The 15,750-nt window shown below is 35.0% G+C and overlaps 2 protein-coding genes across 2 annotated transcripts in view; one reads left to right on the top strand and one right to left on the bottom strand.

The window, feature by feature from the left end:
• Nucleotides 1-15,750, top strand: part of PNO1 (partner of NOB1 homolog) — a 197,003-nt gene that overhangs the window by 14,270 nt on the left and 166,983 nt on the right. The gene's annotated exons all lie outside the window — the stretch shown is intronic.
• The window catches only part of PPP3R1 (protein phosphatase 3 regulatory subunit B, alpha), a 54,204-nt gene that overhangs the window by 2,806 nt on the left and 35,648 nt on the right, over nucleotides 1-15,750 (bottom strand). The window contains exons 3-5 of the mRNA XM_081156972.1: nucleotides 6,981-7,157; nucleotides 5,904-5,963; nucleotides 4,739-4,923 (exon numbers count right to left, since the gene is read on the bottom strand). Of these exons, the coding sequence (XP_081013098.1) occupies nucleotides 4,739-4,923; nucleotides 5,904-5,963; nucleotides 6,981-7,157 (422 nt within the window). The remainder of the gene's footprint in view (nucleotides 1-4,738; nucleotides 4,924-5,903; nucleotides 5,964-6,980; nucleotides 7,158-15,750) is intronic.

The raw sequence follows: 15,750 nt of genomic DNA on the forward strand, positions 1-15,750 counted from the left end.
TTGATGAATTTCCCAGAGTAAACACCCAAGTAACCAGCGTCCAGACCATTATGAGGAGCCTTCTTTGGCCTCATCACGCACCAGCCATCTCCTTCCTCCTGCCCCACCGCACACAGAGGTAGACTCTCTCATGACTTTAACATCTACATTAGTTGGGTTTTTATACATTATTTTGAAAAGTATACTATTTATAAAAAGTACACTTTTTTACATTTTATAAATAAAATCTCTATTTTTTATTTTATTAAATTCACTGCTTTATTAGGATTTAAGTTTATCCTGTCTGTATTTCTTCTTTGCAAAAATAAACACATGCACACTACATAGAGTAGACAAAAAAAAGAGACCACACACACCGAGACTAACACCGAATTAATAACATCGAGAAAAGGCTGTGCTCACCAACAAAGGCAAAGGAAGACATGGAAGGGAGAAAGCAGTTCAAGAGAGATCAGTGCCACCAAAGACAGCAATACCAAACACAAGGAAAACTGGTTCCCAGAAAACACAGAGCCCAGCATGCAGACCCGATGTGGTCGACAATAAAATTTTTAACAGGAGAAACAGTTTGTGAATCTACAGCTCAAAAATCTCAGTGTTTCAGGATCAAATCTCTTTCTTGTCTGGCTTATTTCACTCAACATTATGCTTGTGAAATGAATCCATATTGTCATTTATAGTTACATCTGTATTATTTTTTAATTCAAACAAGGCTTAAAAAAATTTTTTTCGCTTAAAATTTTTTTTGAAAAATAAACATTAAAAAGCCAATCAGTTCTACAACTTCTGCTATGAAAACAGCAGCTTGCTACTGTGCCCTCATTCTCTATTTCCTTTTACCAGGCAATTATTTTCAGTATTTACCTACAGATCTTCAAATAACATTCCTACATTGTCTTTTCTTGTATTCAAATTATAAGCATTATCCATTGACTTCCCAGCACAGAAGATTGAGCTCTTTCTCACACACCTCTCCCATCTATATCCTACTCCATATACTTTCCACCTCCAACCTTCCAGTGGTTGTATATTTTGATTAAACAGAAACTCAGCATTTTAATTATGACTATAGAAGTACATACTATATTTTTTCCCCCTGCACATTTGTCTTGCTACAGTTAAATACCTGGTCCTTTCCTTTGCTGGCTGTGCTGTGTATTTATTTATCATTAATTCCACCTCAAACTTTTGTTCTAAATACATTCACATATATTATGTAATTCTATCAATTTTACTGTCTTTGAATCACTCCCAGAGCTTTCCAACCTGCTCCGATCTAGGCCTGTGATCTCTGGATCTCCCTACACATCCTCCTGGAAATTTATTCTCTCTCATGTTAGACCCTGTTTCCCAGATCCCACATTATCTTTTTTGATTTACAACTTTACTACTGTGGGAGCACATCCTCCAGTAGTTTCCCCAAAGAGAGAGGCCTTATATACTGGACAATGCCTTTATTCTTCCATTTAGTTTGAGTTTGTAGAGATTTCTAGTTTGGAAATAACTGTCCCCAAGAATTGTGAAGGCAATGCTGAAGTCTTCTAGTTTCTAATTTGCTACTGAGAAATTGGCACTATGATTCTTGAGTCTTTGTATAAAGTCCCCTCCCCAACCCCTGTACCCCAGCTCTTTGGAAATTTGTAGAACCAGTTCTCTGTTTCCACTGTTTTAAAATTGCATGACAATGTGCCCAGGTCCAGATTACTCTCATACACTAGGCTGGGTTCTTCGTACATCCTTTTAGTCAGGAAACTCATTAATTTTGGTTCATTATCCTTGACTCATTTTTCATGATTTCCTTCCCTCCATTTTCTCCCTGGAAAACCAGCATTTATGTGTTAGATCTCCTACAGTGAATCTCTAAATTTAAATTTCCAAGAGCTCTTGTAAATATTATCCAGTTTTTGTTTCAAAGATTCAATATATTAATTCCTGAGGATATTCGTTTTAAAAACTGCACTGGGCTTGCAAACAAGTTTTCCCAAGCTTCATTTTTGGGCTTAACTTCATCTTCGTACTCCGTATTAGAAGTTTTCCTCGCCCAGCCGGGCGTGGCTCAGTGGTTGAGCATCGACCCAGGATCCAGGAGATCGGGGTTCGATTCCCGGTCAGGGCACATGCCCAGGTTGTGGGCTTGATCAATGACTCTCTCATCATTGATGTTTCTATCTCTCTCCCTCTCCTTTCCTCTCTCTGAAATCAATAAAGATTTAAAAAAAAAAAAGTTTTCCTTAATGTCGGGTGATCCTTGGTGCTCTGCTTCTGTTGAAAGGGCACTGGAGCCTTCGCGTATACGTGGTGGGGTTGCTGACTGTGAGCTACACTTTGAGTGACTTGGTGGGACCTTTGCTTTGGGAAGATCTGATTTCCCAAAGGCTTTTCCCATTCTCTTGGATGGAGGATGTAAGTCGGGTTGCCAGGCAGTCTGGGCAGGAAGGAGGCTGGAGCTGTCAAAATGTGAACATGCTTCTCTTCCTTTAACTCCTCCACCCCCCCACACACCCTCCCTCACCTGTGTCTCCTGTTTCCCTGACCAGAGACTCTATTTCAGCCTCTCCAATCTCCCATGAAAGGGCACGAGAGTCTGAACAGAGTAGGGAAGCAGGCCTAATGTTCTAATTTCTTCTTAACAAACTTGAAGCAGTTTTCCTGCTTTGAGCCTCACCTTCATCCCTACTTTCAGTTACCTTTTGACACCAATTTCTGGGCTTTTCTCCCTTATAAACCAGGTTGCTTCTGTTTTCCAAGCTGACAGCTTAGAATTCATATTTTCTCCCATCTAAGTCAGTTTACTGACTTGTAAGTTGCAAATCTAATTGTTATTCCTCTCTGCTATTCACTTTGTACTTGAGGGTTCATAACCTTTTCTTCTTAATCCATTTAATTTCATTGGAGTTTTGAAAGGAAGAAAAATGAATACATGTTAAGTCCACCAACTTCAATCTTGTCACTAATTATTTATTTGTGTATGTTAAGTATTCTGAAATTTTTAAAGTAGATACATAGTATATGTGATTTTAAAATAGCTTTTCCCAACTCTTTCACTGTTATTGCTTGAAAAATCAGAATAAAATGATTACTCAATGAAGCCAAAATTATGGGCTTGATCAATTTCAGAAAGGTTGGTTTAAAACATAAAATAGACATTCTTCTCCATTCCTGACCTATGTCCTTCAAAACTACATATAAAAGCAATTATCGAAAATACTAAAAAATGAACTCAAAGCTTAGCTTGTATCCTCCATGTAAATAGCATCATTTCTATAACTAAAGTCACATTTTAATTTCCTTCCACTACAGATGATTTATATGTACTCTTAGGTTACATTTTATATTTACTAAATGCAAGTAGTCTTCATTTATATACATGCTTTCCTTATCACTCCACCCAAGAGGTTTCCATTTTTGTTTTGTTCCCTCCAGGCTTGGGACTACTTCTTTTCTTTCCTTCTTTTGAAAACTGGCTACTCTCTATGATGCCACTACCAGACTGCTCTCATGTCCTACTCAGTCGGAGGCCAATCCACACGAGCCCTTCAGTGATCTTTGGCAATGGCGAAGGGATAACAAACACCTATAGCAGTCCCACCTGGCAACAGTTCAAAGTCTCAAGTCTCAAGCTTAACCCTCTTCCAAAAGGACCCAGCTTGTTCTTTAACTAGAGCACCACCCCACTTTTTGAAACAAAATGCAAAGACAGTATTCCCTTGAGATGAAGGAAGATACTGAAAGGATAGTGTAAAAACTTCGACTTAAAGCCAAAGTAGCTACTTCAGTCCTTACATAACATACAACCAAAGTAATTTATTTTTCCTTGTGTGGCCTAAACAAAATATGTAAAGAAAGAAATTAAAATCTTCCTGCAGACGCATCCAGTCTAACTTGAAACACTTGAAAACCTTTTCTTTGTTACGCCTTTGCTGCTCCTCTGGATTCTCTCTTAACTGGCATTGGGGACAGAAGTAGAGAAGCTGAGTGGTTGTGATACTATTTAGAAGCAATGAATGGTGGGCAAATCCCTGGATCTACTGAAGAAAAACAGTAAACTTTTGCCCGGTTCCCACCTAGACTTAGTTTTCTGGGGCTCCCCATAACTGTAGTCCCCACCTCTGCAGAGCCCTTGCTCCTGAACACAAGAATTACCCATCAATAGCTTGGAAAAGGAAGGGGCAGGAATCACCATGTAAATTGCCTACTTGGTGAGTTTAAGATGACAGGGATTCCATCTCTGTTGTCCTCATAAAACCGAGCTTCTGGAATCCTAGCAGAAACCCATGAACATATATTTCCCATAAAAGGATTTTGAAACATGTTTATTTTTAAATGAACCTTTAAAAATGCAAACTAGTTATAATTTGGGGGCTACCAACAGTTAGTAAAAGTTACTAGTACCTGTCTTATGGCACTTTATCAATCACTAAGAATACTGGGGTGAACAAACGTAGGTTTACAGTCATGAGTACACAAAACAATTTATTCTTGTATTATTATTATTGTATTATTTTCCATATAAACTGTAAACCTACTTTTGCCCATCCCTGTATTAATTCTTGAGAATAATCAGTAATTGTTATTCACTAACAATGACAACAAAAACACTTCAAAAAACTCTGAATGGGGACAGTTAGGCAAAATCAAATACATCAATTTCTCGGGCAAAATACCTATAAGGAATTCTCTATTAAGTGGTGTTTAAAATGTGTTCAAAACTAATAAGAATCAGATCTTTGGTACTTACAGCACAGAATTCTTCAAAGGATATTCTCCCATCTCCATCCTTATCTGCATTTATTATGGTTTTGTCTACAATTTGCTGTAATTGTGTATCTTTCAGATTGTTCCCCACCATCATCTTCAGCACCTGGAAGAGTTCCCCATTGGAAATATAGCCATCTTTATCCATGTCATAGATTCGGAAAGCAACTAAAAAAAAAAGAGTAAGGGGGAAAAAAAAAATCAATGGCAAGTATAAGGAAATCACAAGTGAATACTTTCAATGAGAAAGAAAACAGTTAAGTTGCCGAACACCTAGAATTGCAACTGGAGGACAGCTACTTTCTACACACAGATGGTGCCCTTCAGTGTAGCTTAACATAATGGTTTAGAGGATGGGCAATGGAGTCAAAGGGGCCAATAAGTATAGTATAGGGTAACTTAACCTTGCTAACTAAGCATTTAGTTTCTGTGCATATAAAAATTGAGGCTAATAACAGTTCCTACTTCCCAGGTTCTTCAGAGTACTGCATGAAGTAACACAAGTAAATTGCTTAGAACAGTGCCTGATACACAGTAAAAGCTTAACAAAAGACAGTACTTGCTGTTACTATTCTTCTCATTTATATCAAGAGTTCATTTGCAACGGATGTCTGCATATATCCCTGCCTCAGAGAAATGTTATTGAATAAACCATCTCCCTAGTTGAGAGCTGGGTAATTTAAAAAGGTATCAGGTGTTCACTATAATGAGGCTGCCTACATAAACCAAAATAGTGGACTCCTTGCTAAATATTTCTAAAACAGTATGTTTCAACTAAGTTAACCTATGCTAAATATATCTAACACAGTATGTTTCAATTAAGTTAACCTAATCACACCATTTCTTTCCACTTTCATTAAAAAAAAAAAAAAATCTCTTATCCAAGATATGTAGTTTAAATGGCTGTTTTCAATAGGAGGAAATTCTGTTTTACTTCTATCCAATTAAAAAGCAATGACACATTGTTAAAAATTACTAGTTGTAAATGTCCTAAAGGATTTTCTCCAGAATATAAAATTTTTATTATATCTATTAAGGATATGAGAATAAAAGGTATCTTTTAGAATATTTTAAAAGGAGGTTATAATGCAGTATGGGGTAGTTTAGTGATATACAAGAGAATAAACTCAGTGAAGAAAAATACTTACACCTCAACTTCTGCTCCTTATCGCCTTTGACACTGAACTGAGAGACTCCCTCAATGAATTCTGAGTAATAGAAAATGTTTACAAATCAGAAGTTTCAACTTTTTATATACAAAAACAATACATATGCAAAAAAACTTACATACGCACAAAAGAATATATTCTTGCTGCAAAAGAATATACTACTTAGCAATGTTTAAGATGGAAAATGCCAAATTTGAAACTTAATAAGGTTCTATATTTTTAAGAAATCTGAACCTGAAGTTTCTCTAAGTACCACAGAGCATAACACTAAAAAACATATTCACAAGCTATTTAACTCTTTCTTCTTTGAACATGACTATTAAAAGGGGGGACACTTTAAAAAAGGATTATACTTGGTTTTCCCAGAACAAAAATAATTTTGGATTTCTGGTTCCAAAATTCAGAGTTATTTAAAGTGTTGGAAGTTTTGTGAAAATGGTAATTTTTCTTCATTGCCTGCTACACATTAAATCATAATCACTTTAGATCCCTGCACTTATACAGTTCAGTTCCTGAAACTAAAATACCAAAATCTATTGATGATTCCCCAATGAAATGTTTATTTACTTTAAAGTACAGAATCAAGTATAAAATTATGCATTATGTTAATATCAGCAAAAGCACTGCCGAGTGTCTTTGTGAAATCTAGATTAACTAAATTAATCCTTTTTATGATAATGCCCATATCCTTATTACTAGTTTATTTTCTACTGCTAACTTAGTATAAGTCTCATTCTGAAAAAAAGGTTTAAAAAAATGCAGCTTCTAATGTGATAAGTTTCCCTCAAGTGAGACTAATCTTCTAAAAGCAAAATACCAAATCTCAATTTTTAGATTACCTTATAAGAAAAATTTGATTTATGAACCAAAACGTAAAAGATCTTAGTTCATTAAGGTTCATGTTCATATACCACAGATTTTGAGATTTTAACATACTCTATTATTATAAGGTTACCAGTAATATAAAGGCATTTAAGAAAAACTGGAAATTTTCAAACATTTTTGTACACAGAGCTGTAAGACTGTAACTTGTGATGTTAAAAACTACTTTCTCACCTTTAAAGTCTACTTCTCCGTTCCCATCTGTGTCGAATATATCTATTACTCGCTGTACTAAAGGATTCTGTTGTAACTCCGGCAGAGACATGAACTCTTCCACACTCAAAGAACCAGAATTGTCCAAATCAAGCTTCTTAAATCTCTTTCCTAGCCTTTTAATTTCATCAGCATCGACTAAAAGTAAACAAAAGAGTAACATGATTTACAAAATGATTTTATGATAATTATAGGGGAAAAACATCCAGCAGTTAACCATAGTTTAATTTCCAATTTCATTAAGAGTTACATATACTGTTGACTAGTTCCTTATAACAGAAAGTATATCATAAATATTTTTACCCTTTTGCTTGTCTGCACCAGCCATAACACACAGCCAACTATATGCTGAGTACACCAAGATAATAAACAGGATTGGCAATGCTAAGCTGATCATGAAAGTCAGGTGGTTCCTACTACTGGGCAGGTTTACTTTATTTCTAATAGTTCATGGTTCAAAACTCAAAGCCTCCCTTCCACCCCACCCTAATAGATATCCAACTCCCCTTCTTGGAGGCAATGTTGCCAGTTTCTTGAATATTCTTCTAGAGATTGTCTTTATAAATATGAGCAAATAAAACACTTTTTTCCCCCTTAATAAACAAAAACTAAAAACAAAAACAAAAAACAACTTAAAAACGTATGCATTACTTTAGAATTACTCTATCAAAATTCACTATCAGGTCTCTTATATACATTCTTGAGAAAGTTTTCTTCACTTTCTTCTAAATTACATTATTCTCATTCCTTTAGAAAAATCAAACTAATTCATATAAAGTAATTCTGATTATGACTTAATAGAAATAATACAAACATGTAAGAAATTAACCCTTTGCAGTCGTATTAAATTTGGACATGGGTGTCGTACTGGTCGGAATTAAGAGCTTTCAGAGAAATTATGAACTGATACATGCATGAATACAGTTAAGATTTGTATGGTTCCTTGCTGTGGTGGCTGAGAGCAGACATACGACCGGAACGGTAAAAAAGCTTTGGTGGCTGAGAGTAGACAAACGACCGCAAAGGGTTAAACCTGATCACCAACTTTTAAAAAGAAAATTAACAAGTCAAATGTTATACTGCCCATGAGTATTATGGTGATGTATTACTAAGTATTAGGCAGGAGGGTGATTATAAACAACAGAAATTTATTTCTCATAGTTCTGGAGGATGGAGGTTGAGATCAGGGTGGTAACATGATCAGGTGAAGGCCCACTTTTCAGTCACATATTATGTATTATGTATACATGTATTTTGGTTCACAACATTAGGGACCAAGATTGCAAACTGTTTTGAAAGTTCAAATATATATATGGCATTCTCATTATAAGAACTTAAAAGCTAAAGTATGTATTTTTAAAAAAAATATATCTTTATTAATCTCAGAGAGAGGAAAGGAGAGGGGGAGAGAGAGAGAAACATCAATGATGAGAGAGTCATTGATCGGCTGCCTCCTGTACACTCCGACTGGGGATCGAGCCTGCAACCCGGGCACGTGCCCTGACTGGGACTCGAACCTCAATCGTGTGGATCCTAGGTAGACGCTCAACCGCTGAGGTATGCCCGGCCAGGTTAAAGTATGTATTTTTAAAATCTAAAAATATTATTTTAAAGTGGAATAAGAACTATAAGAACTATAATTATATACACTACTAAGGTATACACTGTACAATGATAAGATGCTGCTCCAACATGAATTAGTTCATGCAGTTGGTGAAGAGGAGGAGTGATGTCAGCAGAGCACAGAATATCAATGGTTCATAAGAATTTTGTTCTGGTATGTTATAAATAGACCAGGGACAAGTTCTCTCAAATTAAAGATAAAGTCTTAATAAAATATGAAAACCTTAAGAAAAAAAGTAAAAACAACAAATATCTCTCTTTAGAGAAAATTACACCATGTTCAGTGGCTTAAAACCCCCTGAGGGTTTTCAACATTGCTATCTGGTGGAAACTAAGGGTGCAAATCAACAAGCTGCAAAGGCAATTTATCTTGTCTACCACCTCTCCCCACCCCCAAAAAGCAATTAACAAAGGTGACTATACCCTGGTTCATTATTTAATTTTTATAAAATTAGTTTCTGCTGAAGCACATGCCCTCAAGAACCTGTATCTCAAAACAGGAAGCACAAGCTCCAACTTAAGGCTAGTAAGTAAATGGCAATGGTGCTTGACACAAATGCCAGAGGTAGTGTGTGTGAGTATTTTCGAAATCAAATTGGTTTCTGTTAGCACTGTTACAAAGCTGCATAAGGAGTGGTCTCCCTAGAAATATTTTTCCCAGATATGACTTTGCAGCATGTGAGGTTATTCAGGAATGCACATACTGTATTACAGCAGAAATGCCTTTGCATTCATTGTTTTAATGATTCATCTAAACCCTGCTTCAAACAGCAAAACACACATATAAATAATCCAATCAAAACTTCCCAAGCACGTCAACTTCATAGAGCATTTTATCCCTCTATTAAAGAATATTCTTTTTTTAATGGAACAAAGAAGAGCAGAACTGTTCAAATAAACTTTATTTTCCAATTTTCCACAATGAGATTAGATACCCTTACCTTTAGAGGGAACTTAATAAATTAAGTCCCACAAGTGCTTCTGACTTACTTATTTAGACTTATTTATTTACATGTCTCCCCCACCTCAGGGCAGATCAATGGTGTTCTGTACACTGCATATAACAGGTGCTTAATAAATGTTTTAAATAAGTATTAATTCTACATGTTTCAGATTTTAAGCTTACTAATCAAAATACCATCAGTATTTGAAGTAAAACCACTTATCTAACCAGACACCAATCAGTAAGACTTTCAGAACGGTTTCTCAAAGTTCATACATGTTGCTGAAAGCTACTTCTCCGTGCTTGCCTTAATTTTACATATATACCAAGAATTAGTTACCTATTTTCTTTTAGCAATCTTTAGTATATCTTAGTTTACAACCACAGGCCACAAAAGGTGATGAGGAAATTGAACATAATGAACGACTAACACAGACTACAAGTGGAAAACCAAAGACGACAGTGTCTCCACAAACAGTATGTGGACAAATCAGGGCCATTTCATTTAACAATAGCTGATATAATAATAGAGCATATCATTAATGGAAAAGAGGAAAGGCAGAAATAAAGTGCCATAATATTTATGGAAACTATCTGTGAAGTTCCATTTACTGAGGTGGAGGCATGAATAACAGTTTGGAAAGTTACATTATAAAATAAATACACTTGGCTCAATCCATCCTTTTTACACTGTCAACGGCAATCTTTCCGAAAGTTATATTCAGCCAAATTGCTAGCTCTTGTGCTTAAAATTTTCTAGTGGCTTCCTAATACAAACAGGATAAAAAGTCTTAATCCCTTGATGATATTTAGCCTCATTTAAATTTCCATCTTTCTCTCCCCCCATTACCTTTACTTTAGCTACAATGCTCTTGGCACAATTATTCGACAGCATAAACTTTATGCCTCCATCTCCTTATAAATCCTCTGCTGGAATGTCCTTCCCTAAACTCTCCATTTATGAAACCCCTAACAATTTTTCTGATTTGAAAAGGGGAGGGGAAGAGTTATTAACGGTATATCCTGTAATTATGAGTATCATTAACACTCTCTGGCAAAAAGCCCTTTAAAAACATTTACAATCTATTTACTTTCCTCTGCTTTAATTATCTTATGAAATATTATAAACTAGTTGATACCTGTTCTGGTAGCTTAAACTTTGAACTTTCCTCAAAGGCAAAGCAATGGGCCATTGATGATCCTTTAACTTTCAGTAACCCGCTTTTTAAAAAGCCCCTGAAGTATGACTTGGAGGGAACAAGCTCCATCTAATCACCTATTCACATACCCCATGCAGCCAAAACTCACCCTGAGCTTCTTTATAAGTCAGTGTTGTTTGAAAGAAGGCAGTACCTATTCTCCAACCACTCATTTATTTCCTCCTTTCTGTCCCTTCCTTCCTGCTTGGATTACAGTGAGTAAGACACACTAGATTACTCAGTACTTATTATCTAGTTGGGGCTAGCTGAGCAATGAAGGAATCTGTACCTAAACAATTAAAATATTCTTAAATGGCTAGCTTAGAAGGCAGTGCCACGAATATATTTTAAAGCCAAGATCTAAGAAAGCTAGCTTTCAAAAACAAATGGTAAAAATACCTCTTTTAGGATGGAACAGAGTGACTTATTTGGCTGTTACTGTCACCAGATAAGTTAATCAGCACTCCCACTCACCAGCACTACAGACTAGATGTGTTAAAGAACTAAACATATCCTAAAGTACGAAACAGGTCTCAAGTCTTGAAATACCAGCATTTACCAATCTCCTACAAAGTAGACACAGATCTCCAAAACAGATCAAACCCTTCTTAGCAGCACTGTTAAATGTTTCAGATCTTCACTTAGTACAAGTTAAATATTAAAGAACAAATTCCAACTTTTGGCATCAAATTTCATCAAAGATTTTTCCTACTGCTTGGGATCATACACCCTTTTAAAACAGATGGATAAGGGGGGGGGAACCTCACCCTCTTGACTCATCTTGTGACTCAGATATTCTTTTTCTTATGTTTTGCCAACTTGAAACACATGTAGCCTACTTTTTGTAAGGATACCTTTGGGAGAACTATCTTTTCTAATAGTTGAAAATACCGATTTTTCAATTTGAATTATATTATACAAAGTAGTAAAAGAATCAATCTCATCAAATCAAATATATACAGGGTGGGGCAAAGGTAGGTATACAGTTGCTTCTATGGAAAATAACGCAAAAATTAATAATAATGCAAGAATAAACTGTTTCATGTACTTACAACTATGACTCTACTTTTGCCCCCCCATATGTGTACATATATAGTCTAAAATTTAAGCAAGAGATCAAAAACTTAGATCTTTTAGTCTGAGTTCATGAAATATAAAGTTATGAATAAGAAATTGATGAATTGCTTCCATAGAAAACACCAAATTAAATTGCTGAGACCTTACCCACTCTGAGCATACTTAGAGATAAATGTGGAATCTAGATGGCTACTCATTTTGACAATTCAAGAATCTTAGTAAGAATTTACTTTTAGAGAACTCATGTTGCTACAGTAAATTTTAATAAATATTTTCAACTGTAACATATTAATACTAGAGCAATATAATACTAATAGAGATAGAAGGTTGCATATTCATTCATCACCCTCTCAGATGAAGAAACATAACCATCTGTTTATTATGTATTTTTCTCATTTAGGAAAAAGGAATTTAAGAGACTCCAAAATAGCAGAGATCTAGCCTCTAGCTGTGATTCCATCACCCTTACAGTTAAAAGTAAAAACAACTTGTCAGCTCTTTTAAGGTGATTTTGAGGTTTCTCAGAATCAAATGGAAAATAAATAAGCAGAATAGTAAAAAAATAAACTTTCCTCAAATTTTAGCCAATCCCAGTAATTGTGTAGTAATAAACAACAACAAGACTATTGCTCCTTCAGGATATTCTTTTAAAGCCACTTCATAAATAATTTATTGCCTATTAGTCTATTAATGATTTAGCAACAAAAACACAATACAGCAAGTGTTTTCATATCCTTCTAGCAATAATAATAGTTTGAAAAAAAACAACTAAATGTAATAGGGGATCCTGTTTAGAATACTGGAAAAAAATAAAACTTTTAAACGTTACCAGTTTTTTCCACTAAAATATGCAGTTGAATAGTACTGAAGTTATGTTCTTGATTTTGATAACTGTACTATGATTCTGTAAGATGTTAACATTAGGAAAGTTGTATGAAGGATATTTGAGAACTCAATTATTTTTGCAACTTTTCTGTAATTTCTCCATAGTTCCCTCCAATTTATGACAGCTCTTAATTCTTCCCTTGTCTTTCATGACCTTGAAACTTCTGAACGAGAATTGTGTAAAATGTCCCGCAGTTTTAGCTTGCTGATGTTTTCTCATGATTAGAATGAATTTGGGTATTTGGGCCAGAATACCATGGAAATGATGTGTCTTTCTCACTGCATCGTATTAAGGGGTTTATGATGTCAATGTCTTTTTACTAGTGATGCTGATTTTTTTGATCACTTGGCCAAGATGGTATTTGGTAGATTTCTCTCGACTATGAAATCTACTATCTTGTTTGTATTAAAAAAATACTGAGTGAAAGGGATACTTTGAAACTATTCAAGTATCCTACTTCTCCTAAAATGTTGGCCTAATTTTAGCACCTACTGGTGGCTCTTGTCTACAAGATTCTATTACTATGGATTTTGCCTAATAATGACTTCTTTTCCCCTCATTAATTGTAATGCTCTTTTATTAAAAAAAAAAAACACAAAAAAAACCCTGTCCCTTTCCCCCATTTCTGAACTCAATTATTCATATCAGCATGACTATTTATTTTATTCTATGGGTTAAAAGCCAATATTATTATTTGTTAGTCAAACTGTTTCAGCTTTGGTCTTTAGGTTGGCCTCTATGTGACCTTTCGACAATTCCCATTTTGAGCACTTCCTCCATTTCTGGCACCCTAAAATGCTCCAGCCTCATTCTGACTATTCATGATATTTCTAAAAAGAGATTCCCCAATCTCTTTAGTATGGCAGGATATTTAGAACTATGCTACAGAATAAACTATTAGGAAAGATTGCTCATTTCAAAATCTGTATCTTAGAGGCATTTTGGAAAGAACCGTTAGACATGACAAAATTACCTATGCAGAAACATGCATTGAGTAACTCTTGTAATGACTACCACAAGCTCAAAGCTTTACAGTGTTAAGAAAAGCTATTGGGTAGTTTTTCAACATAAGGATTAACTTAAAAGTTTTAAAGTCTTTTGTAAAATTTACCTTAAAAAGAGAAAGGCTGTATTTACACGTTACCCCAAATAAGAAACAAAAACCACCAGGGGGCGCAGTAGAGAGGACACAAACCTTCATAATAAGTTCCAAAAAAACCCATGTAATTTTATAACGACCTTGTGTATAGCCTAGCAGTTTAATATTTATATTCTACACAGAATAGTTTGGGAACAGAACAAATCAAATAAAGCACCCTACCTGTGGGAAAATTTAAAAAGTATATTATGAAATATGGACACAGGCACATCAATCAAATATATATGATATTTGATATATATTATACATATATATGATTTGATACCCTCTACTTCTGTTCCACTGATTTGTCTATCTTATATCAATATCATGGTCTTGTGTTGTATAGTAAATCTTTAAATCAGGGAGCAATGTCTTCATACTTTGTTGTTTTTCAAAATTGTTCTGGCTCTTCTAAGAACTGTACATTTCCACATGGAAATAACAAATAGCTTGGTAATTTTTACAAAAAGCCTGCTGAGAATATGACTGGGATTGTCTTGAATCTATAGGTCAATCTGAGTAGAACTGATACCTTAACAGTATCACATCTTCCAATCTATGAATGTGGTGGCTCTTTCCATTTATTTTAGGTCTTCTTAAATTTCTCAGTGATGTTCTATAGTTCAGTGTATAGATCTTACATATGTTTGGTTAAATTTATACCTAAATATTTCATGTCTTTTTTCTATTATAAATGGTATTTCTGTCAATTTCACATTTCAATTTTTCATTGCAATTATATAGAAATTCCACTGATTTTTGCATAGACCTTGTATTCTACAATCTTGCTGAATTCACTTATTCTTTCTAGTAATTAAGGATTTGCTATATTCAAAACCATGTCATCTGAAAATAAATATTACTATTGCCTTTCCAACAGAAATGTATTTTGTTTCATTTTCTGGACTTAAAACTACACTTTCCTCCCAATCTTAGGTGGAAAGCATTTAGTCTTTCATTGTTAAGTGTGATGTTAGGTTTCAGGAAGATCCCTTCTACTCTTTTATTACTGATTTTTTAGAGAAGGGGGGTGGGAGGGGGAGAAAGAGAGAGAGAGGGGAAGGGAAGGAGGGAAAGGAGGAAGGAAGGAACATTGATTTATTGTTCCATTTATTTATGCATTCATTGGTTGCCTCCTATATGTGCCGTGACCGGAAATCAAACCCCCAACCTCAGCAGATCAGGACAATGTTCTAACCAACTGAGCTATCACCCAAGGCCCCTTTTATTCTTAATTTGCTAAGAGTATTTATTATGAATGAGTACTAAATTTTGTCAATACACTTTGCTACATCTACTGAGATCTTGTTTTTATCTTTTATTCTGTCAATATAGTGAACTACATTAATTGATTTTTTTCAGTTAAAACCATACTCCTAGATCGGAGGTCCAGCATGTTTAGTCCCCGAGGAAGGTTGATTGGGGGACAGCTTCCCCTTGGTCACACTCATGCCAAGACCACCTAGGATGTAAGCATCGAAGTGCCGACTGAATTTCTCTTTATAGTTTCATTGCATTAGTTACCCCTGGGGAAGGGTTTGCATGGATATTGTTACCTGAAAATGTATGTTTCTGAAATATGCATGTGATTTCTCTACACTTCCCAGAAGAAGAAAACACACACACACACACACCATACTCCTGTGATAAACTTCACATGGTCATGTTTCATTGTCCTTTTTACATATTGCCAGATTTGACTTACAAATATTTAAGGATTTTTGCACATTTGTTCATGGTGAATATTGGTCTAAAATTTTCTACAATGTCTTTGGTATTGCTCTGGTATAATGCTAGCTTCTACTTTCTGAAGGAGTCTGGATTACAATTGGTATATTTTTTCATTAAATATTTGCTACAAT

This window comes from Miniopterus schreibersii (genome assembly GCF_964146895.1).
Source record: "Miniopterus schreibersii genome assembly, chromosome: 13".
NCBI lineage: Eukaryota > Metazoa > Chordata > Mammalia > Chiroptera > Miniopteridae > Miniopterus > Miniopterus schreibersii.